At 43.8% G+C, this 23,738-nt stretch overlaps 1 protein-coding gene across 1 annotated transcript in view; it reads left to right on the top strand.

The window, feature by feature from the left end:
* FBN2 (fibrillin 2) overlaps positions 1 to 23,738 on the top strand; it is a 1,174,837-nt gene that overhangs the window by 780,172 nt on the left and 370,927 nt on the right. The window contains exon 13 of the mRNA XM_078675609.1: positions 13,770 to 13,895. Coding sequence (XP_078531735.1) covers positions 13,770 to 13,895 — 126 coding nt within the window. The remainder of the gene's footprint in view (positions 1 to 13,769; positions 13,896 to 23,738) is intronic.

The following is a 23,738-nucleotide window of genomic DNA, read 5'->3' as shown; positions in this document are numbered from 1 at the left end:
GAACTGCCAAGCCATGTCTTCCATGGACCGGAAACAAGCATCCTGGGACCGGTTTCGGATTCATAATCCTCATCAGCCAGGCTATCTTGAATCCAGTGGCCAAGTGAGCAAGGGACTCACGTCTGAGCATACCCTGCCACACTTAGGGCGAACAAAGCGATACAAAAGGGGATGATGGACGGAGCGTTTGAGCAAATCAAACACTCACCCCCAGTCAACTGATCTGGGTTTAATCCATCACCATTCTTTAGCCCACTCAGCCACCCCATTTCAGACATGGCTATATGCAAATCAGTCTGACCCAGTGCCTCATGGGAACAGTACAGCCCGAACTGCCAAGCCATGTCTTCCATGGACCGGAAACAAGCATCCTGGGACCGGTTTCGGATTCATAATCCTCATCAGCCAGGCTATCTTGAATCCAGTGGCCAAGTGAGCAAGGGACACACGTCTGAGCATACCCTGCCACACTTAGGGCGAACAAAGCGATACAAAAGGGGATTATGGACGGAGCGGTTGAGCAAATCAAACACTCACCCCCAGTCAACTGATCTGGGTTTAATCCATCACCATTCTTTAGCCCACTCAGCCACCCCATTTCAGACATGGCTATATGCAAATCAGTCTGACCCTGTGCCTCATGGGAACAGTACAGCCCGAACTGCCAAGCCATGTCTTCCATAGACCGGAAACAAGCATCCTGGGACCGGTTTCGGATTCATAATCCTCATCAGCCAGGCTATCTTGAATCCAGTGGCCAAGTGAGCAAGGGACTCACGTCTGAGCCTACCCTGCCACACTTAGGGCGAACAAAGCGATACAAAAGGGGATGATGGACGGAGCGTTTGAGCAAATCAAACACTCACCCCCAGTCAACTGATCTGGGTTTGATCCATCACCATTCTTTAGCCCACTCAGCCACCCTATTTCAGACATGGCTATATGCAAATCAGTCTGACCCTGTGCCTCATGGGAACAGTACAGCCCGAACTGCCAAGCCATGTCTTCCATGGACCGGAAACAAGCATCCTGGGACCGGTTTCGGATTCATAATCCTCATCAGCCAGGCTATCTTGAATTCAGTGGCCAAGTGAGCAAGGGACTCACGTCTGATCAAACCCTGCCACACTTAGGGCGAACAAAGCGATACAAAAGGGGATGATGGACGGAGCGTTTGAGCAAATCAAACACTCACCCCCAGTCAACTGATCTGGGTTTAATCCATCACCATTCTTTAGCCCACTCAGCCACCCCATTTCAGACATGGCTATATGCAAATCAGTCTGACCCTGTGCCTCATGGGAACAGTACAGCCCGAACTGCCAAGCCATGTCTTCCATGGACCGGAAACAAGCATCCTGGGACCGGTTTCGGATTCATAATCCTCATCAGCCAGGCTATCTTGAATCCAGTGGTGAAAGTGAGAAAGGGACTCACGTCTGAGCATACCCTGCCACACTTAGGGCGAACAAAGCGATACAAAAGGGGATGATGGACGGAGCGTTTGAGCAAATCAAACACTCACCCCCAGTCAACTGATCTGGGTTTAATCCATCACCATTCTTTAGCCCACTCAGCCACCCCATTTCAGACATGGCTATATGCAAATCAGTCTGACCCTGTGCCTCATGGGAACAGTACAGCCCGAACTGCCAAGCCATGTCTTCCATGGACCGGAAACAAGCATCCTGGGACCGGTTTCGGATTCATAATCCTCATCAGCCAGGCTATCTTGAATCCAGTGGTGAAAGTGAGAAAGGGACTCACGTCTGAGCATACCCTGCCACACTTAGGGCGAACAAAGCGATACAAAAGGGGATGATGGACGGAGCGTTTGAGCAAATCAAACACTCACCCCCAGTCAACTGATCTGGGTTTAATCCATCACCATTCTTTAGCCCACTCAGCCACCCCATTTCAGACATGGCTATATGCAAATCAGTCTGACCCTGTGCCTCATGGGAACAGTACAGCCCGAACTGCCAAGCCATGTCTTCCATGGACCGGAAACAAGCATCCTGGGACCGGTTTCGGATTCATAATCCTCATCAGCCAGGCTATCTTGAATCCAGTGGCCAAGTGAGCAAGGGACTCACGTCTGATCATACCCTGCCACACTTAGGGCGAACAAAGCGATACAAAAGGGGATGATGGACGGAGCGTTTGAGCAAATCAAACACTCACCCCCAGTCAACTGATCTGGGTTTAATCCATCACCATTCTTTAGCCCACTCAGCCACCCCATTTCAGACATGGCTATATGCAAATCAGTCTGACCCTGTGCCTCATGGGAACAGTACAGCCCGAACTGCCAAGCCATGTCTTCCATGGACCGGAAACAAGCATCCTGGGACCGGTTTCGGATTCATAATCCTCATCAGCCAGGCTATCTTGAATCCAGTGGCCAAGTCAGCAAGGGACTCACGTCTGAGCATACCCTGCCACACTTAGGGCGAACAAAGCGATACAAAAGGGGATGATGGACGGAGCGTTTGAGCAAATCAAACACTCACCCCAGTCAACTGATCTGGGTTTAATCCATCACCATTCTTTAGCCCACTCAGCCACCCCATTTCAGACATGGCTATATGCAAATCAGTCTGACCCTGTGCCTCATGGGAACAGTACAGCCCGAACTGCCAAGCCATGTCTTCCATGGACCGGAAACAAGCATCCTGGGACCGGTTTCGGATTCATAATCCTCATCAGCCAGGCTATCTTGAATCCAGTGGTGAAAGTGAGAAAGGGACTCACGTCTGAGCATACCCTGCCACACTTAGGGCGAACAAAGCGATACAAAAGGGGATGATGGACGGAGCGTTTGAGCAAATCAAACACTCACCCCCAGTCAACTGATCTGGGTTTAATCCATCACCATTCTTTAGCCCACTCAGCCACCCCATTTCAGACATGGCTATATGCAAATCAGTCTGACCCTGTGCCTCATGGGAACAGTACAGCCCGAACTGCCAAGCCATGTCTTCCATGGACCGGAAACAAGCATCCTGGGACCGGTTTCGGATTCATAATCCTCATCAGCCAGGCTATCTTGAATCCAGTGGCCAAGTGAGCAAGGGACTCACGTCTGATCATACCCTGCCACACTTAGGGCGAACAAAGCGATACAAAAGGGGATGATGGACGGAGCGTTTGAGCAAATCAAACACACACCCCCAGTCAACTGATCTGGGTTTAATCCATCACCATTCTTTAGCCCACTCAGCCACCCCATTTCAGACATGGCTATATGCAAATCAGTCTGACCCTGTGCCTCATGGGAACAGTACAGCCCGAACTGCCAAGCCATGTCTTCCATGGACCGGAAACAAGCATCCTGGGACCGGTTTCGGATTCATAATCCTCATCAGCCAGGCTATCTTGAATCCAGTGGTGAAAGTGAGAAAGGGACTCACGTCTGAGCATACCCTGCCACACTTAGGGCGAACAAAGCGATACAAAAGGGGATGATGGACGGAGCGTTTGAGCAAATCAAACACTCACCCCCAGTCAACTGATCTGGGTTTAATCCATCACCATTCTTTAGCCCACTCAGCCACCCCATTTCAGACATGGCTATATGCAAATCAGTCTGACCCTGTGCCTCATGGGAACAGTACAGCCCGAACTGCCAAGCCATGTCTTCCATGGACTGGAAACAAGCATCCTGGGACCGGTTTCGGATTCATAATCCTCATCAGCCAGGCTATCTTGAATCCAGTGGCCAAGTGAGCAAGGGAATTACGTCTGAGCATACCCTGCCACACTTAGGGCGAACAAAGCGATACAAAAGGGGATGATGGACGGAGCGTTTGAGCAAATCAAACACTCACCCCCAGTCAACTGATCTGGATTTAATCCATCACCATTCTTTAGCCCACTCAGCCACCCCATTTCAGACATGGCTATATGCAAATCAGTCTGACCCTGTGCCTCATGGGAACAGTACAGCCCGAACTGCCAAGCCATGTCTTCCATGGACCGGAAACAAGCATCCTGGGACCGGTTTCGGATTCATAATCCTCATCAGCCAGGCTATCTTGAATCCAGTGGCCAAGTGAGCAAGGGACTCACGTCTGAGCATACCCTGCCACACTTAGGGCGAACAAAGCGATACAAAAGGGGATTATGGACGGAGCGGTTGAGCAAATCAAACACTCACCCCCAGTCAACTGATCTGGGTTTAATCCATCACCATTCTTTAGCCCACTCAGCCACCCCATTTCAGACATGGCTATATGCAAATCAGTCTGACCCTGTGCCTCATGGGAACAGTACAGCCCGAACTGCCAAGCCATGTCTTCCATGGACCGGAAACAAGCATCCTGGGACCGGTTTCGGATTCATAATCCTCATCAGCCAGGCTATCTTGAATCCAGTGGCCAAGTGAGCAAGGGACTCACGTCTGAGCCTACCCTGCCACACTTAGGGCGAACAAAGCGATACAAAAGGGGATGATGGACGGAGCGTTTGAGCAAATCAAACACTCACCCCCAGTCAACTGATCTGGGTTTGATCCATCACCATTCTTTAGCCCACTCAGCCACCCTATTTCAGACATGGCTATATGCAAATCAGTCTGACCCTGTGCCTCATGGGAACAGTACATCCCGAACTGCCAAGCCATGTCTTCCATGGACCGGAAACAAGCATCCTGGGACCGGTTTCGGATTCATAATCCTCATCAGCCACGCTATCTTGAATCCAGTGGCCAAGTGAGCAAGGGACTCACGTCTGAGCATACCCTGCCACACTTAGGGCGAACAAAGCGATACAAAAGGGGATGATTGACGGAGCGTTTGAGCAAATCAAACACTCACCCCCAGTCAACTGATCTGGGTTTAATCCATCACCATTCTTTAGCCCACTCAGCCACCCCATTTCAGACATGGCTATATGCAAATCAGTCTGACCCTGTGCCTCATGGGAACAGTACAGCCCGAACTGCCAAGCCATGTCTTCCATGGACCGTAAACAAGCATCCTGGGACCGGTTTCGGATTTATAATCCTCATCAGCCAGGCTATCTTGAATCCAGTGGTGAAAGTGAGAAAGGGACTCACGTCTGAGCATACCCTGCCACACTTAGGGCGAACAAAGCGATACAAAAGGGGATGATGGACGGAGCGTTTGAGCAAATCAAACACTCACCCCCAGTCAACTGATCTGGGTTTAATCCATCACCATTCTTTAGCCCACTCAGCCACCCCATTTCAGACATGGCTATATGCAAATCAGTCTGACCCTGTGCCTCATGGGAACAGTACAGCCCGAACTGCCAAGCCATGTCTTCCATGGACCGGAAACAAGCATCCTGGGACCGGTTTCTGATTCATAATCCTCATCAGCCAGGCTATCTTGAATCCAGTGGCCAAGTGAGCAAGGGACTCACGTCTGAGCATACCCTGCCACACTTAGGGCGACCAAAGCGATACAAAAGGGGATGATGGACGGAGCGTTTGAGCATGGTGGCCATCTTCAGATGTTTTTTCTATTGTTTGAAGAAAAATCATGAAACGATATCTGCCGCACATTTGTGTGTATGCAAAGGTGGTATTGCTGAATGATTGATTATTCTTAAAACAAAAGTTAAACCATTCCAAGAAGGTTGCTGCACATGAACGTTCATACGCACACATGCACACACACACACACACACACACACAGGCAGCCATCTTGGAATTATTTAAAATTGTGCCTAAGATAACCATCTTCTGATACAGTGATAAGATAGAAAGGAAAGACATTGAATCAGAAGGAAGGAACTGAGAAAGACAAGAAAGCCATTGATTCGTGAGTCGAAGGGCAGACATGAAGCACTCTCTAAATTCATATTAGGTACAATAGGTCTGTTACCAGTAGCAGACAGCAGAAGCTGGCTGTAGACGTGATCTAAAAAGTGGAAGCAGCCTTTACAACGAGGATTTTACCACATTGTGCCTTTACCTCGCATTTTTCACCACACGTTTTTACCACGTATTTGCCTTTACAACGCATGCCTTTACCACTCCTTTAAGATATGTTGGGGAGTGTGGGGACTCTCCCCCCACAAATACATATTTTTTGTAAATATAAATATATATAAACAATATGTGGTAATGGCATAAATTGTAAACGCATATGTGTTCTGATTAAATATGGGATAAAAATTGCATTATAAAGGCATGCAAAGCATTTCCCTGCGTTGTTTATCATACAACCCTAAACAGGGCATGCTGCTAACTAGTATAGAATCCACTGTTCATTATTTTAGAGTTGCGCACATTTATCATCTCCAGATATACAAGGAAATGTTCACTTTTGTCCCCCCATGACACAAAGTAGGATATATCTTTGTTTCGCCAGCTTATTAAAAAGTTAAAGAGGTAATGACACCATTTGGAGCCTGTAAACCGGGATTCTCATCCCACCTTCCACATGTCATTGAATATTCTATGATTTGGGGCATTTTATGTAAAATCTCAATGCTTAAAATATTAAAAATATGTGAAATGCAATTCTAATCATGTGAAATGTATTTATATAATTCTAAATTTGAAAACCACCACATACAAGGGTAAATTTACTATTGGGAATCAGGCCCATAGGTTTTTTACTGGTCAATCCAAACGTCTATTGGGATAAATGGCCTGTTCCAGAAAATTATGTGCAACTTGTGAGTCGCAACCTCACATACAGGTATTGACAACTTGTGTTTTCATCTTTCCAATGTAGATAAACCAAGTGCGACTAAGTTTTGAAAGGTTGACTTTCAACACTAATATCTCTTAGGTCCTGTGCAGTTTGTAGTGTCTACCACATAAAATAAACAATATTTCTCATCTTCTGCTCCGGGCCATTGTCTTTGCTAGGTAAATTAGCTTATTGGGCTAATGAATCGGGGGCTTCATGTGTTTGAATCAAAGCAAAAAATGTAATTATTTTAAAGTGCCTAAAATGAGCACTGGTCAAATGTATAAACCGAATAAGAGACATCACCAACAGACAATTCAGGTTTTCCAGATGGGACACCCAATCCAGTTAATGCTCTGTTGCTCCAAATCACACTTAACTATTTAGCAAGCAACAATTCAATTAGAATGAGGGATAACATATATACCTGCAGAAGTAGCTCGACAGTTGCCCTGTTCTAGAAAAATAGATCTCAATTCTCAAGCCTGTGATGCTAACTCATTGTTTCCTCTAATATCAAGCAAAAAGAAACTTTTTGGACTTCTTCACCACCTCTTTTTTATTCCTTTATGTACCTCTTGTTTTATGGAGGGCTTTATTGATCTTATTTTTTTATTGCTCGTTTTTTTTTACAATTACTGTCTCATTACTCTTACAAAGTTTGACTTACACATCTAAAGTGTCTTCCAATTCCGATGGCTCAATATCTTTCAAATGTTATTTACTGTTTACAGAGTTCTATATTTATGTAGCACCATCTATAAAGTAAATTTTCTTTAGGCACCATATGCTGTATCAGAATTAACTAACCCCACGTAAGTGTGTGCAAGTGCTGCAGCCATCTAAAAACAATTTTTTTAAACAAAAGAAAAAAAGTCTATGTTGCCCACTTTGAACATTTTTACTTAAAAGGCGGGTGCATGCATGGTGGCCTTAGTCAACTTTTCAAATTGTTGAATAATTATTCTTAAAATAAAAGGTAAACCTTTTAAATATCACGAGGGAGAGGGCTTTTAACACCTTGGCTGCTTGAGATGTTCCTCTGCAGTGCTGGGCCATAATAGAAATGGGTGTGGTCATGACGAGCTGAGCTCGTCATGAGCACCGAAGGGGTTAACAACTGGTATAGTCCCAGGCAGAAGGGCTATTAAGCTATTAAAACATTTCACCCACCATGGGTAGAATGTTCTAAATTAAAAACTGAAAAATAGGAAAACAAACATTGGAATATTGGAGCTCTGGGCCGTACCAGCCATTATATTCCTAGAGCTACTCCATTCTCTTCAGTGGTGCTCTCAACATTCCAATGTTCTAGTGTAGCCTTAGAGCCCAACGTAGGGGACTCTGCCAGCCATTAAAGGCCGATCCAACATGAGAGGGCCGAGTCTAATTCAAGGGCCTTTGACAAGGAAGCAGGCCTATGATGGTCGATAGAGCCAACTACAGAGGGCTCTAAGGCTAATAGAACATTTTGCCCCTAGAGGTGAGAATGTTCTAATTTGTAAAACAAAGGACTCATGGAGCCCGAGGGGATTGAAATCCTCTCGGGCTCCGTGAAGCCTTTGTTTACAGCAAGAGCTGTGAACAAACATTGGAATGTTGATGCTCAGGGCTTCTACCAGCCATTAAAAGCCCAGAGCACTCCATTGTCTTCAATGGAGCTCCCGCCATTCCAAAGTTCCAATAGCCATTATATCAACCTTTGGAAAATTAGCATTGGACCTCTACATTTGTGAGTGCAGATAATAAATATATCTCTGAAGTGATTGCATTAGTCTGCTCTATTGTATCTTGCAGCACCTATAATGTTCCAACATGGACCACTGGGGCAGTATCATCATGAAGAGCCTTTCTGACAAATGCAAATCGCTTGACTATTCGATGTGCCTGCACGGTGAAAAGTAAATTTAAGTTAACACACCGTTTCTTGGAGTTGGTGCTTTATTTGTAGACAGAAAGGCTGGGAAGCAGGGTTTGCCTCCTGTTTCTTAGCTGGCCTGTCTTACAATAAAGCACTAACTCTGAAAAATATCAGTTAAGCTATTAAACTTTGCACCCAACAGGTGCATAAAACAATGGCTCAGCTCTGTGCTGCACCAGAAAAGCCCATCATGATACTGCCCCTGTTTTTTCTCCACATATTTCTTGCCAGAGAGTGATATCACTGCCTTAGTCAGTGTAGTGGCTAGGGCTTAGCAAGTTAGTTCACGATTGAGCAATAAGGTATTTCAGGCTTTCCGTTGCAAAATAAGTGGACAATGATGCATTCTGAAGCTGTGCACACTTAATTTAATGAATGTGAAGCGTGTTGCAGTTTGCAAATTATTCCTGCCCCCCGTGCCCCACCCCAAATCAAGACAGGGAATCAGCAGAGTACACCAGAGACGCCTTTAAACAAATGAAGTGATGTTTTCAACAATTTTTCTGATTGAGTATCATTAATAATGCTTTATTTCTCAAAAACATTTAACAAATTATTGGAGAGAGAGAGGCCGGTGCTCCAGTGTGAAACACTCATTGCATTCTACACGTTTTTTGACCAATGTTACTGGCTTAATGCGCTTACAAATGTAACCGCTGCCTCCACCTTAGCTCCCAAGTGCTGCATGTGCCTGCCGGCTCCCATATGGCCTGAAAAAAGTTTTTATATAGTTAGCCAGCTTCAATATATACTTGCTGGCTACCTCCCCTGGATCTCCATTCATACACTGACCACATTCTTCCTCTCTCATAATTTATTTAGGGGTCTTAAGAGTATCCAGTTGCACCAAGATACGTGCTCTACTCAATAGTGGTTTATACCTTGGACAGTCCGAATCATTCATAAACTCATACTAACATGAATGTAAACAAAACAGACATGTTTGGGGAATTGATGCTCAGTGTATGAATCTCTCTATACCACAGGATGGTAAACAATTAGCCACTGACTTGTATTTTGAAGTATAAGAGATCCTTAGCTTTTCCCTTAGACTTAAGACTAGATAGGGTTAACAGAAGATCTTTGCTTCAAATGCTTTTTGTTTCAAGAGTGCCAATTTATAAGCAAAACTTGAGACAACATATTTTGCCTACACTGCCCATCATATATAGTTATTATATCATTGTGCATATCTGCTCTGCTGTACTTAGTTAAGAATGAGTGGGCCCCAAAGAAACTACATTTATAAATCACAATAATCAAAACTTTTCTTTGGAAGTATTTAACCTCTGAAGCTCAATTTGCCAGTTTTATAGTTGTCTTTTTAGGTATGGGTTGCTAGTGCAGCTGTTGCCAGATGTGATGTGTTAATCTAAAAAGGGCTTTAAGAAGCACTACCAGGGCTTTCACTGTGCCCATCCGTTGGTTGCCAGGAGTATGTTTTCATTTGGCCAGAAGTTGTGTGCTTCCACAAAAAAAGCGTATGCCCTCCATGCAGCTATGGTCTTTTTGTCAATTTAACCAGCTGCCTGTGCTTGAACTATTAGGGCCACACACATAACATTGGAATGCTAGTAAATTGTCTAAAATAATGAGATAATTCAGCGTGTTTGTTTTTCGCTGTCAACTGCACAGATGGGATGGCACTCATTAACTTTAGACTTCAGAGTGATGAGTCAAGGGCCACACTAATCTACATGGATGTTTAGATCTGGCTTGAGAGTGAAACTGTTGTTTTACCTTATGTGATCAACAAAAAAGTGCTTCCAGAGTTCTGCTGAGAGTGGGGAACATGTTGGTTCCCCTGAGAACTGGATTTGCTCGGTCCGAATTTGTGTGTTTCCACTAAAAGGACTACTTGTATCGCACCTTTTGCTTTGTGGCAAAGTTTATACTCTATACAGCATGACTGTGTTTGTTTTGTTGGCAAGCCAATGATCATGGCTACAGGACTGATCTGTTTATTATGAAATGTTGTGATAAAAGCACTCGGCCTCCCATATTTATTGTGAAAAGCATTTAGTAAAGTCGATTAGCATTTAAGTGTAGATTTTGATTATACTAAGTTAAAGCCTACAAATAGGTATTTTGTTATGTGGAATCACACAGATTACAGTTGTGGGGAATGGTTTTGCGAGTGAACTCTGTCTATTGAAGAAATTCTCTGTGAGAATCCTTGTTAGGTTGTCTTAGTAGAGATAGTATTTTGCTTAGCCAATTGTAATTTTGTATACCTTTCTAATTTTATAACCCTCTATCTGATGGTTCTCTTGTGGAAAAGCTGGTGCTCAAAACTGTAGGCCTGAGTTGGTTATGGTGGCAAACTATATGCCTGTTTAAGGCACTGCAAGCATTATGGCCATAGATCTGCTCTGCTGGTTATGAAACATTGTGACAAAGACAATTGGTCTAGCTTATTAACTGTTTTGCAAGCTGTGTTTTTCTACATATTTATAATATTATAACTCTATGTATGATTATTATCAGTTTCTGTGCACTTGAATAGGCCAGTGTTGGGTAGAGTGTAAAGCCAATGTTAAAGGGTAAAGGATGCATATGTATTTTGTCATATGGAATGCAACAGATTAGCGTAGTAGGCAAGGGCTTTTGTGTTGGTGATCCCTTGAACAAACTGTGGGATAGAAGATATGCACTACATTAATACTTATTAGGCTCTCTTTGGAAAAATAGTATTTGGTTTGCCAACTGTCATTTTGTATACATTTGTAGTTTTATGACTGTATGCCTGATGGATGGCGTGTGGAAAGTTTACGCTCAGTACAATGGGCTTGAATTAGCTATGGTGACAAGCCAATGATAAAGCCTATACACTGATTGTTTATTATGAAACGTTATGATAAAGGCAGTGGGCCTGGCCTATTGATTGCGAAAGGCATATGGTAAAGTTAATTTGGCATTTAAGGGTGTATTGTTATCACTCTGAATCAAAGCCTACAGACATTTTTATTGTGACATGGAACCTCATAGTTGACCTTAGCTTGCAAGGATTGTGAGTTGGTTACCCCTTTTGAGAATCCATGAGTACAGAGGTTCTGCAGTGTGAGAATCCTTGTTATGCTCTGTTTAGGAGAGATAATATTTTGCTTTCCCATGTGTACTTTGGAATACATTTGTAATTTGATGACTGTATTCCTTAGGCTGCCTTGTGTGAAAACTTGCTCTCAGTACAATGGGCCTCAGTTGTTTATGGTGGCAAGCCAATGATAACAGCTATATGCTAGATTGGTGAGCAGGAACTGCTATTCCTAATACCATAGGTCTGGACCGTTCCAAGTCATTAAGCCTGGCTTATTTATTGTGTAAAGAAAATGGTGATGCCAATGAGCCTCTAACAGTGTATTATTATCACATTAAGTTACAGGCCACAGAAAGGTATTTGCTTACATGTAATCGCATAGATTACCATAGTTGCCAATGGTTTTGGTGTTGGTCACCCACTCTGACAAACCCTAGGAGAATACTTTCCCCGTGTTGATTCTTGATAGACCCTACTGAGAGGGGTTGTATGCTGCTTTGCCAACTGTAATTTTGTAACAATTTGTAATTTTGCAAATAAGTTACTGATAGTTTCCAGTTTCTGCACACTTCCGTTGGCCTGGGTTGTATATAGTGTCAACCCATTAAAAAGGCTAGAAGCCTTATAGCTTCACTGGGAAATGTTATGTCAGATGCTGAAGATGTGATCTGTTTAAATGAAAAGTTATGACAAAGGCAGTAGGCCTTACCGACTGTGAAAAGCATGTGTTAAAGGCAATAGGCCTTTAAGGGTGGATTGCTATGACACTGTGCTAAAGCCTGTAGGCAGGTATTTTGTTACATAGAATCTCACAGATTACTGTAGTATGCAAGTATTTTGGTGTTGGTGACCTGATCAAACTATGGTGAGAGACGATTTTCACTATGGTAATTCATATTAGGCTATATTAGACTGAAATTTATATTTTTTTGACACCTCTCTTTTGTACATACCTATAATATTATTACTGTATACCTGGTGGTTGCCTTGTGGGAAGGATTTATGAACCAATGCAGTCTGAGTTGGTTGTGGCAGCATGCCAGTATTAAAGGTAATAGGCCTGATTGCTTATAATGCAAAGTTAAGATAAAGGAAGTAGATCTGATATTAATTTAATGTAATTATTTTTAAAAGCATATGTTAAAGTCAGCAGGCATTTAAGAGTAGATTATTATTAGTCTGTATTAACGCATACAGATTTGTATTTTGTTACACAGAATCTCACAGATTACCATAGTGGGCAAGGGTTTAATGCTGGCTACCCCCTGTGACAAACCATGGGTATAGAAGATTTGTACTGGCAGAATCCTTGTTAGGTTCTCTTAGGAAGGATAGTGTTTTCCTTTGACAGCTTGCATTTTTTTATACTTAATCTGTTTATGACTGCATTCTTTATGGTTGTCTTGTGGAAGAGTTTACGCTAAGTACAGGTTGCCTCAGGTGGTTGTGGCAATAGGCCAATGATCAAACATACAAAAGTTGATGAGAGGAATGCCTGTGATTTTTCTAACCACTGGCAATCACTCAGTAGCATTCCAGCCATTGTTCTTTGCCCAACATGACACCTCAGTTTGGACACAGTCATATGCACATCACTGCACTATTAGGAACAGTCCAGACAGAACTGCCAAACCAGGTCCTACCTGAACCAGAACACAAGCAATCCAAGACCAGTTTTGCCCTGATTAGGGTTCATCAGTTGGGTATTACTTGGTGTCAATGGCATAGACACCAGGGGACCCTCTTCCCCCTCATGCTTTGAAAGGCACTCCAAATTAATAAAAGCAACCCATAGGAAAACGCATGTACAAAATATGATGGAACAAATTTATAAAAACATTTTCATCTATTGATGTATATCCAGAAAACAGCCTCTTTGCCTTGACTATCCTTGAATATTTTAGTGCAGCCACCTTGAATCAGTTAAAAATACTGACAGTTACAAAAAACCTCCATTGTTTCTATTCAGCCAAAGGAATGATTTGCTATATTTAAATACATAAAGGGATGTACACTTGTATATGTAAAAAAAAAAAAAAACAGTAGTGTAGAAGCTTCATCAAAACTGAATTGTTTGTTCATGTGGGTGTGTTGAACTGTATATGGATTGTCCTTGTAACAAAGTGTCCTGCTTCTCTCTTAGATATTGATGAGTGTATTCAGAATGGAATTCTTTGCAAACATGGCCGCTGTGTGAATACAGAAGGCAGTTTCCAGTGTATCTGTAATGCAGGTTTTGAACTAACAACGGATGGAAAAAATTGCATTGGTAAGAAAAATATAAAACATTTTATAATATTATTTCGAAGGAAATATAAGTAAGATTTAGATAATCAAAAACAAAATAATATTTTAATGTGAAGAAAGGTAAAGAAAAAAGAGACCATTGCATAAAAAATGTACATGCCAATCGTTACATTTTCATAAATTAATATTTTGTTTCAGGATGACAGATAATGGATGCAGTTATTGTTTGTTCTCATTAATAGTAATAACATCAAAGGTCGTAATATGTCAAAATGTGCTGTTTTTACACGCAATTGCAACTAAAATATATTTCGTATGTTTTCTTTATAACAGCCAGCATAGGAAATGAAAGGTAAAGTATATATGTTTTCCATACCATGTTAATAGTTTCAATACGTTCTTCCTTCTTGAGCTTTCCTGAGACGGAATCAGACCTAAGTGCATCCGAGACCGGTAACGAAGTTATAAAATGACTTCCACTGTGTGCAGAGCCACTACATTTTCACATTGATAAAATAACTAAAGCAGTTTTTTTTCTGAATTGTGTTCAAACGTATTTACCACGCAAGAGAGTAGAACTATTTACAAAGATATGGAGCATTTCTGAACTCTCCTTGCCCTGACGCACTGTGCCTTGCTCAGTGCCAATGCTGGCACCTATTGTGCCTGAGCTGGCAGGATTGTTTTTGTGCAAGAAGGAACACCTTCCTGCACAAAAACAATCCTTAGAAGCATTTTCCTCTTTCTATGTGTGCTGCAGCACACATGGAAAGAGAAAATAACGAGGAGCAATAAAGATCTTTCTCCTCGTTACCCCTCATAGAGGAAAGCATACCATGTTGAAACATTTACAGGTTCACTAGCTTTAGTAAGTCTGGGAATGTGCCAAAATCCACAGGTGGATGCACAGGAACGCCATGCTCCACCTATGGAATGCATTCCAATGTGAAATGTAATGTAACGCAGCGCAAGCAGCTGCGTTACATTATATTTCTATACAAAGCAACACAAGGCAGTATAAATCGCCCCTTGCTTGGCTTTGTAAGTTTGACTGAAGCCTTTGCATTGTTCTTGCATCACCTTATGTGACAGAAAGACAATGCAATTACTTCATATATCTGGTCTTACATGTTTTTCTGTTTTGGTTTTCTGCTCCTTCAGGGCTGTTTATTGGCACCCATCCCCCACATTAATATATAATTGCATGCAGAAGACATGATGGCACATGGCCAGCAAGTCCTCCGCTATGGTGGTGGAGCGCCCACAGCAGCTACAAAAATTGAAAAATAAAACAATAATAAAGCAGATTTATTGTCATTATTTTTCCCTCCCGTGAGTCTTGGGGGCGGGGACATCAGGGTGGGTAGGTGCGAGGCAGTCACGGAGGGAGAGTGGTGGGCACTGTGATCAGTGCGACAGTTTGACCGGCCGACTTGGGCTGGCCAAAGCATCATGTGCACTGAAGCTCTCTCAAACCACAGCTGCATTACTGGGTTGAAGACAAGAGTCACAGGCTCCCAGTCTCCCTGGGAGCGCAAATGTTATGTTATGTTATGTTAATTGTATTTTTATCGCGCACAGCTGCCCCAGCCAAGGGGCGTCCTGGCGCTTGGACAGACACTACAACATAACACACAGTAAAAGAAAGGGGCAACTATTCAGAAACGGGAAACAAAAAGGTTTTGATCGCCTGCCTGAAGGTAAGCAGGTCGTCAAGAGCTCGAATGCGGACCGGGAGGGAGTTCCATAATCCTGCCGCAAGCACCCGGAAGGAACGGCCACCCATTCTGCACAATTTGAAACGGGGGCATACTGCCAGGTGGAGCGCCTCAGATCTCAAAGATCTTGAAGGAGAATAGGGAGTAAGTAAGTTGGCAAGTGCCGGCGGCGAAGAAAACTTCAAAATTTTAAAAGCCAGACACAGCGCTTTGAACTTAATTCGCTGTCTGACCGGGAGCCAGTGTAGGGCCACGATCGTACCAGACACTGAACAATGTCTGGGGAGGCCCACAATGGCACGTGCCGCGGCATTTTGAACCCTTTGGAGTCTAGAGGTCTCTGCTTGATTCATCCCTAGCATCAACGAACTGCCGTAGTCCAGCCGGGATAGTATAGATGCCTGGACCACAAGCTGTCTAGTGGGGGGGTCAAAGTACTTTAAAACCGGCCTTATACCCCGTAGGATGCCATAGCATGTGGCCGCCACCTTCTTGGTGTGATCCATGAAGGTGAGTGCAGGATCCAGCCAGATGCCTAGATTTCTGACGCCAGAGGCAGGAATCGGAATGACCCCCAACTCTGGTGGCCACCACTGATTTCCCCATAGCTCCGCATGCTTCCCTAATACCAACACCTCAGTTTTGGTGGCATTCAACTGAAGGCAATTGGTCCGGAGCCAGCTTGCTACTGCCACCAGACCCTCTCGGAATCTGGGAGCCTCCACCTCGGGGTCTCCACTAAGTGTCACCGCCAGCTGTGTGTCGTCAGCATATGAGGTCATCGTCAGACCCCACTGTTTGACGACTGCAGCTAGCGGTTTCACATAGAGGTTGAACATTGTAGGGCTCAACGAGGATCCCTGTGGGACTCCCATCTCCAAGGAATAAGTGGCGGATTGAGCTGGTGGTATAGCCACTTTAAAGGTTCGCTCTGATAGGAAGGAACGAAACCACTGGAGAGCGATGTCCGTAACTCCAGCTTCCTGTAAGCGTTGGATCAGTATATGGTGGGACACAGTGTCAAAAGCAGAGCTTAGGTCTAATAGCAAGAGCGCTGCTGTATGACCCGAGTCAAGTACCTGGCGAAGATGTTCCGTGATGTAAAGTAACGCCGTCTCGGTACTGTGTCCTGACCGGAAGCCGTTCTGACTGGGATCTAATATCTGGTTACGAGCCAGATGCTCAGACAGAACTGAGTTGACATGGGCTTCCGTTACTTTCGTTATCCAAGGCAGAAGGGATATAGGTCTGTAGTTTTCTGGCGCCCGAGGGTCAGAATTGGCCTTTTTTAAAATAGGGGTAATCACTGCCTGTTTCCATGCGGTGGGTACCATTCCGTTGGACAATGACATATTGATTAATTTCAATATGGGGTCTCGGCACAGCGGGGAAAGTGTGTTGATAAAAGCTGGCTTCAACGGGTCCAGGGGAGAACCTGACTTAACCCTAAGGCTGAGCCTGTCAAAGGTTTCAATAGGCAGGTCAGGTAGAATAGCCAGGGTATCATATCCCATAGCATCAGGTTTGGTTACCTCTAGATTTGAACAGCCTGTATCAAATCCTTGGTAGATTTTTTTCACTTTCTCTAAGAAAAAAGTGGCCAAATTGTCACAATGTGAGTCTGTGCAAATCACTTCCGAGGTGGCTTTTTTAGTCATCAGGTCCTTCAGGACCTTGAAAATCATTTTCGAGGGGTTGGAACTGAGAGCAAATTCCTGTGCATAGAAAGCAAGGGTGCTCAGGCTAATCCTGATGCTACTCTCATGAATGAGGGCAACTGCAGGAGATTCTGGGAGAAGGAGAAGATGCGGCTGTGCCGCAGGACGGGAAGGTAAGTTATTTGTATTTTGTTGTAGTCTATAGTCATTAGTCTCCCACTTCCTTCCCTCCCCTGTACTCCCGCCACTCAGCTTGGACACCAGCCGCTACTGCGTGCTTGATTCACTGTTATGTCACAAAGTGTGTGTTGCGCTGTTTAGGAAACTGCGTGTGACTAGTGAGACCTTTTATGCAGCCCAGGCCAGTAGAAGGGTGATTACTCGTCTCCTCTGCGCTCATCGGGACAACTCCAGGCTGCGCTGAGCACCTCCTTCTCTTACACTTGTGAAGGACTCAAGACACATGCACCAAGACCTTCACAGCCCAACTCTCACTGGGCCCGATTCACAGAACTAACTTAAGACAAAATCCTAAACTTACTACCATTTTGGTATTCACAGAAGGCACTTACTCATTTTGGTATTCACAGAAGGCACTTACTCATTTCGGGATTCACAGAAGTTAGGACTCCTAACTTTAGGATTCCTAAATGACTTCTTTGAAAACCAAAAGTCTTAAAATTAGGATTTTTCTTACTCCTAAACTGAGAAAAATCCTAATTTTAAGAATTTCGGTATTCACAAAAGGCATTTAGGAGTCTTCAAGTTAGGAGTCTTAACTTTACTACTACTAAACTGAGAAAAATCCCAATTTTAAGACTTTCTGTTTTCAGAGAAGGCATTTAGGAGTCCTAAAGTTAGGAGTCCTAACTTTACTACTCCTAAACTGAGAAAAATCCTAATTTTAAAACTTTCGGTATTCACAGAAGGCATTTAGGAGTCTTAAAGTTAGGAGTCCTAACTTTACTACTACTAAACTGAGAAAAATCCTAATTCTAAGACTTTAGGTATTCACAGAAGGCATTTAGGAGTCCTAAAGTTAGGAGTCCTAACTTCTGTGAATACCGAAATGAGTAAGTGCCTTCTGTGAATACTAAAATGGTAGTAAGTTTAGGATTTTGTCTTAAATTAGTACTGTGAATTGGGCCCACTGAGTCCACTGGGTATTCCCTCTGTCTAACGCCCTGATGCTGGTATAATAGTTCAGCAGGATAAAGCGTCTGCTCCAGAGATTTGTCTAAGAGTCAGCAGTTCTCAGGCTTTTTCGCGTAATGGTCGATCAAACGTTCGCCCTTGCAAGTTGTTTCAAATTATTGCCGTTTAATTGGGTAACAATAACGCCTGTTACCTATAGTGCCTCACAACACACACACGACAATAGTAAGCACTAGACAAGCACTGTGTTATTATACCGAGGGCCAAAAATGCGGCAGTGTTCGCTTTGGAGGGTTGTTACTGAGATATTTTTCATCAACAAAAGCAGATTGAAGGGGATTACACTTTCCCATCCTGACTCAATTGAAAACTTGTATGAGTCTAGGTGAATCAATCTGCTTGAAAGTGTAAATACAGTATTTGTGACTGTGTAATGCAAAGGAGAGGTGTGTAACACAAGCAGCTGCACACCGACTACTGCTTTGTGCCACTACGTGTCTAATCAGCTACCCCATGCTCGAGATTGCCTGGTTTCCCTAATCCAGGTCAGAATAAAGTTCATACTAAACTCTTCTGTGCAGATCCCTTGTGCTCCAGATGCTTCTGCAACAATAAACACATCCCTATGAAGCTTACTTTTGCACCCTGGAGCCGATGAAGGGAAGTGCAGCCAGGTCAGCAGGCAGGGCAGGGTGAGAGTGCGAGTGGGGGGGGTGTGAAGGGCTCAAGGAGGTGAGACACAAACCTCTCTGAAGATATCCAGAAGTAGTTGGGCCATGAGTGGGAGGCTTGGAGGGGTCGCAGGGGACCAGTTAAAAAATTCCTATAAAGGAGGTGGAGCAGGGCGTGTTGCGAGCCCTACATATCCAGACTGTATAGATATGAGGCATGTGTGAACTTTCGCTGGCTTTTAAGCTCTGACAGGTTGTCTACCAAGTAATGTGCTTATACTGAAGCCACATCTTTTGTACAATATCTAAAAAAGTATATTTGTAACATTTCCACTCTCTATGATTGGGAGGTTAGGTTACTGTAGACGAAAGGAAATTAAACAGAATTTGGGGAGAGGTGTGTCGCAGCGGCCAGAATGGCTGACTCCAGAGTGTGGTGCTCACAGTTCGATCACCGGCGCCATCTCAGCTCAGCATCATGTGACTCTGGGCAATAGAATAGCTCACTTAATCTTCCAGACGGCCCCCAGTGCCTGCAGACTCATAGGGGTGATTAGTTTGAGCTTTACAAATACCGGATTGTGATTATTATTATTAGATCTTCTGGAAAAAAGATGACATTTTCCTTCCAAAGGATGATGCACATGTCTGTTACTTTAGGTCATTTCGGTCCAGGAATATAGGACCTAAAGGGGCTCTCAATAGTTTGTGGTACTGTTAGGTCCCAAATTGGAAGAAGTGCACGTGGGCAGTTTCAAAAGCAAATAGAGCCTAATTTGGAGTCTGGGAGACCGCCCCTATGGTTGCATATGTCCACCCCGAAACAGAGAGAAACATCATTATTGTGTGTTATTAAAATCTACATATGCAATGATAGCTGTCCATCTTGTGGCATACTCCCCACTCTCACCTATTTTCGCCTCTATTCCTTTGCTCAGACACTTTGTGCGCTGGATCCTTTTATGTCTTGGCTTCACTCTTTCAACGTAATTGACTTCTGCCTAACTTTCTACTGTTAACCGTCAAGTGCCTTTTTACAGTTTCCTTTTCATCTTGCCCCTTGTTCCCCTCTCTCAGCCATCTTGAGCCCTGTTCTGCTCTTTCATCCACCTTATGTCTGAGTACCCACACCCATCACTAGCATTTCTCTTGCATCTTGTGCTACAGTTATGCTTTGATCTGTCTTCTGTCTCAATCCCCTCACGTATCCAGACTGTAACTAGTGCCTGATGCTCATCTTTCATAAACCCACCTCTCAGACTAAGCTCCTTGTGGGTGTTTCTCTTTTCTCATCCTTATTGTGCCTGAGCCCCTATTCATACCTGATGTGCTGTTTTCTTTCCTTGCTTATTCATGTTGTGCTTTACTCCCCTCACTTCCCTCACACTGCTGTTTGTACCCCACTCACACTTCCTATCATCTTGTGCTTTCTTCTGTCTTTAATCACATTTTTGTTGTGTACTTTATTTAAGACAAAACGCAATAAACCGGTTGCAAACATTGCTGTACAATCCAGTCCTTCACAATACTTCCCTCTATTATTCTATTTTATGGTTCCTAAGACATGGTTGTTCTCCATACAGTCTGTCTGTTCAGCATGTATGCTCACTGTATCACCTCAACAACTAAACATAGAGTGCACACAACACTATACAATTCTGTGATCGAAGATATCTTGATTTCCTCTTTAGTTAAACATGCACCTTATAGCTCACTTTCCTCAATAATCCAACATATGCTAATTTCCCACACCGTGTGCCGTAACCCATTCCACATGGTACCTTAGGCTCCTTTGTCACCTGTTTTGCGGTTTATCCTACTTTCACTGTCTTCTGTCCCTTGTCCCACTCCCAAATCCGTATTGTGTCTCAGTCCCCTCTCTCATCCACTGTGTAACTTGGTTCTCTCCCATTTATTTTATATCTGACTCTCTTTTCTCATCTATCTTTGGCCTCATTCCTCTAGATCATTGTTTTGGTGCCTTACTCCTTGTTCTTATCCAACTTGGCTCTTGATACCCTCTCTCTTCCGTCCCCGCCCTTACTACCCTCTCTCATCCCATATTTGGTCTATTAATTACTCTCTCTTTCATTCTGTGTCATTCCATCTCTGGCCCACCATAAACATTTTATCTCCCTAATCACTGCAGTGTACGATTATTTACTTTTTAATCTATCTTGTTCCTAGCGCCACTCTCTCATCCCCCTTTTTCCTAGCTACCCTCCCTCATCAGTCATATGCCCCTGCAAGTCTATCACCTAGTCTGTGTTCCTATCTCCTAATTCTTCTTTAAGCCTCATTCTCCACTCATACAACTTGAACACCTCCACCAGCCGCGGCCGTGGAGGGAGTTACGGTGGGGCAGGGAGGTGGGGAGGGGGAGGGGCAGGGTGGAGGGACCTAAAAACCGCCATATGGATAATTGCAGGTAAGTACACATTTCATACACATTTCGTAGCGCGCACTGCATCGCAAAATGCGATGCTGTGCGCGCTACGAATTTCGTTTTATTAATTAAATTGTGTACTTACCTGCAATTATCCATATGCCAGTTTTGAGGTCCCCCCACCCTGCCCCTCCCCCTCCCCGCCTCCCCGCCCCACCGTAACTCCCTCCACGGCCCGCGGCTGACCTCCATCCTCTCTCATTGAGCTTGTGCCTTACTCCCCTCTCTCATTCTGAAATATGTCTAGCTTCTCACTCTCGTCTCACCTCAATCACTATCTCCCCTGGTTTGAGGTCACCTCTATCAGTTATTCTTTTTTAACCACATTTTATCATGCAGCTTGTGCCTCACTCCCTCCTCTCATTTGACATGTGCTCCTGTCCCTGCTCTGTCCTGTCCTGCTTTGGTCCCCGCTCTCACCTTTCTTGGGACTGAACCCTTTTTCTGATCTGTCTTTTCCTCCATGTCCTAGCTCAGATGATATGAGTCTTATTTTGTCTCAGTTGTCTGCAGCCCTGTCCAATCCTCTCATCCATAAGGCGCCTCCTGGCACTCCCTTATTTAATGCGTGCCTGTCTCTCCTCACGACCACACTTGATTCCACATCCACACTCCCTTTACTCCTCCATTGTATGCCCCGCACGCTTCTCTCTTTGTCTTAGACCTTGCCGCCATCCCCCTTTCCTTTTTTTGCCTTGACCTCCTGGTGCCATATCTCCATAGTGGTGTGCAGGATAGGAGGACCCAGACTCTCCCTCCAATAAAGAGATGTGGGGTATGTTCTTAAGGTATGTTATGCAATGAAAAGTTAGTCACTTAATGGAAGGTATTCCTTACTTTGTGTTTATATTATCCTCGTCCACCATCAAGCCTTTTGCCTTACAGTACCAGTCACCCAGTCCAGTCTTTTAAAAATAATATCACTGCTGTGTGCAGCTGAGTATTGATGAGGGCTTTCTTGCCTTCCACCCTGTTGGAATGTTCACTGCTGGGTTAGGCAAACCTACCAGTGAAACCGACAAATGGATTCAGTGATCTCCTGGCACTCTTCAAAAAGTATTTTTGTATTAATTTTAACTGGTTTGACATTCTGAAATCAAAAGGTTGTAAATGCTCTGTTTTCAGAGAGTGATACTCGAATGAACCCTTAGATCGCCTAATAAGGAAAGGGAAAAGTGAACAAGCCTGGCGTTATTTCTGAGGGATAACTACAGAGCAACCTGGAAGGATATGACAATCAGCCATCATGTATTAGACCCGACAACGATACTTAGATCCATCTACAGGATGTTCAGTGCAACCTCTTTGAGAAAGGAAGTTCACACTATTGGTGCTTTTAGACCTGCCCTACCAGGTGGCCATGACACCCTAGAACACAACATTCCTCAGTGTGGGATAACAAAGTAGTGGAAATGTAAAAGATGGCTGAGGACTGACTTACATGCCTTTTACAAATCTCATCTGATCCATCTCCAACTTCTGGTACAAACTAGTAAGAGAACACCGCCCACAAAGCTGTAAAACTGAGAGAATGACCGAGACAAACAGTTCTCAAAATTGTAGCCACATGAAAAGCAGGTCAGGGTTGACAGAAAGGGGGCCGTATAGACATACAACAGCGGCAGAAACATACCAGCCTCCTGTGGCACCCTGCCCGGCTTTAACACAATTTAAAACAGACTCTCTTGATGTAATTTAGCTCAATGGGCTTTGTGATCACAATCAAAGTAGTGAAGTTTATACACTGACTTAAGGTTATTGTGAGCCTATGATTTTATGTAATGGTGTTCTTTTCAGTGTGATTTGGTATTTTGTTCATTCAGGAGCATCAGTGTGGAAAGTCTGAACTTAAAGTGTGGACGAGAATATGTCTTGACATGAGATTCTTTTTTGTGTGGTTTTTGGAATGCTTAGTACTTCTTGTGGTGGCGGGTACTAACACTACATGGCAGTAGTAATAAGCTTAAATCAATGGAGAAGCCGAGGGGGAATAACAATATACAATCTGTAAAAAGTAGGCATCCATTTATAGTCAACATGAGATCAGCATTTCCAATGACTTGATAACCTGAGATGAGGCCTCTCATTATATTGCACCGCCATCAGAGGTACCATCCACCAACGCTACCCTTTTTGAAGGAGAATGCAGTACATTGCGGCTTCAATTGCTAGTTCATTGTAAAATTCCAACACCCTGCTTCCACAAATGTCTGAATT

The sequence above is a fragment of the Lissotriton helveticus genome, chromosome 2_1, assembly GCF_964261635.1.
Source record: "Lissotriton helveticus chromosome 2_1, aLisHel1.1, whole genome shotgun sequence".
Classification (NCBI taxonomy): Eukaryota; Metazoa; Chordata; class Amphibia; order Caudata; family Salamandridae; genus Lissotriton; species Lissotriton helveticus.
The sequence above is the reverse complement of the archived record's forward strand: the minus strand, read 5'-3'. Positions and strand labels throughout refer to the sequence as shown.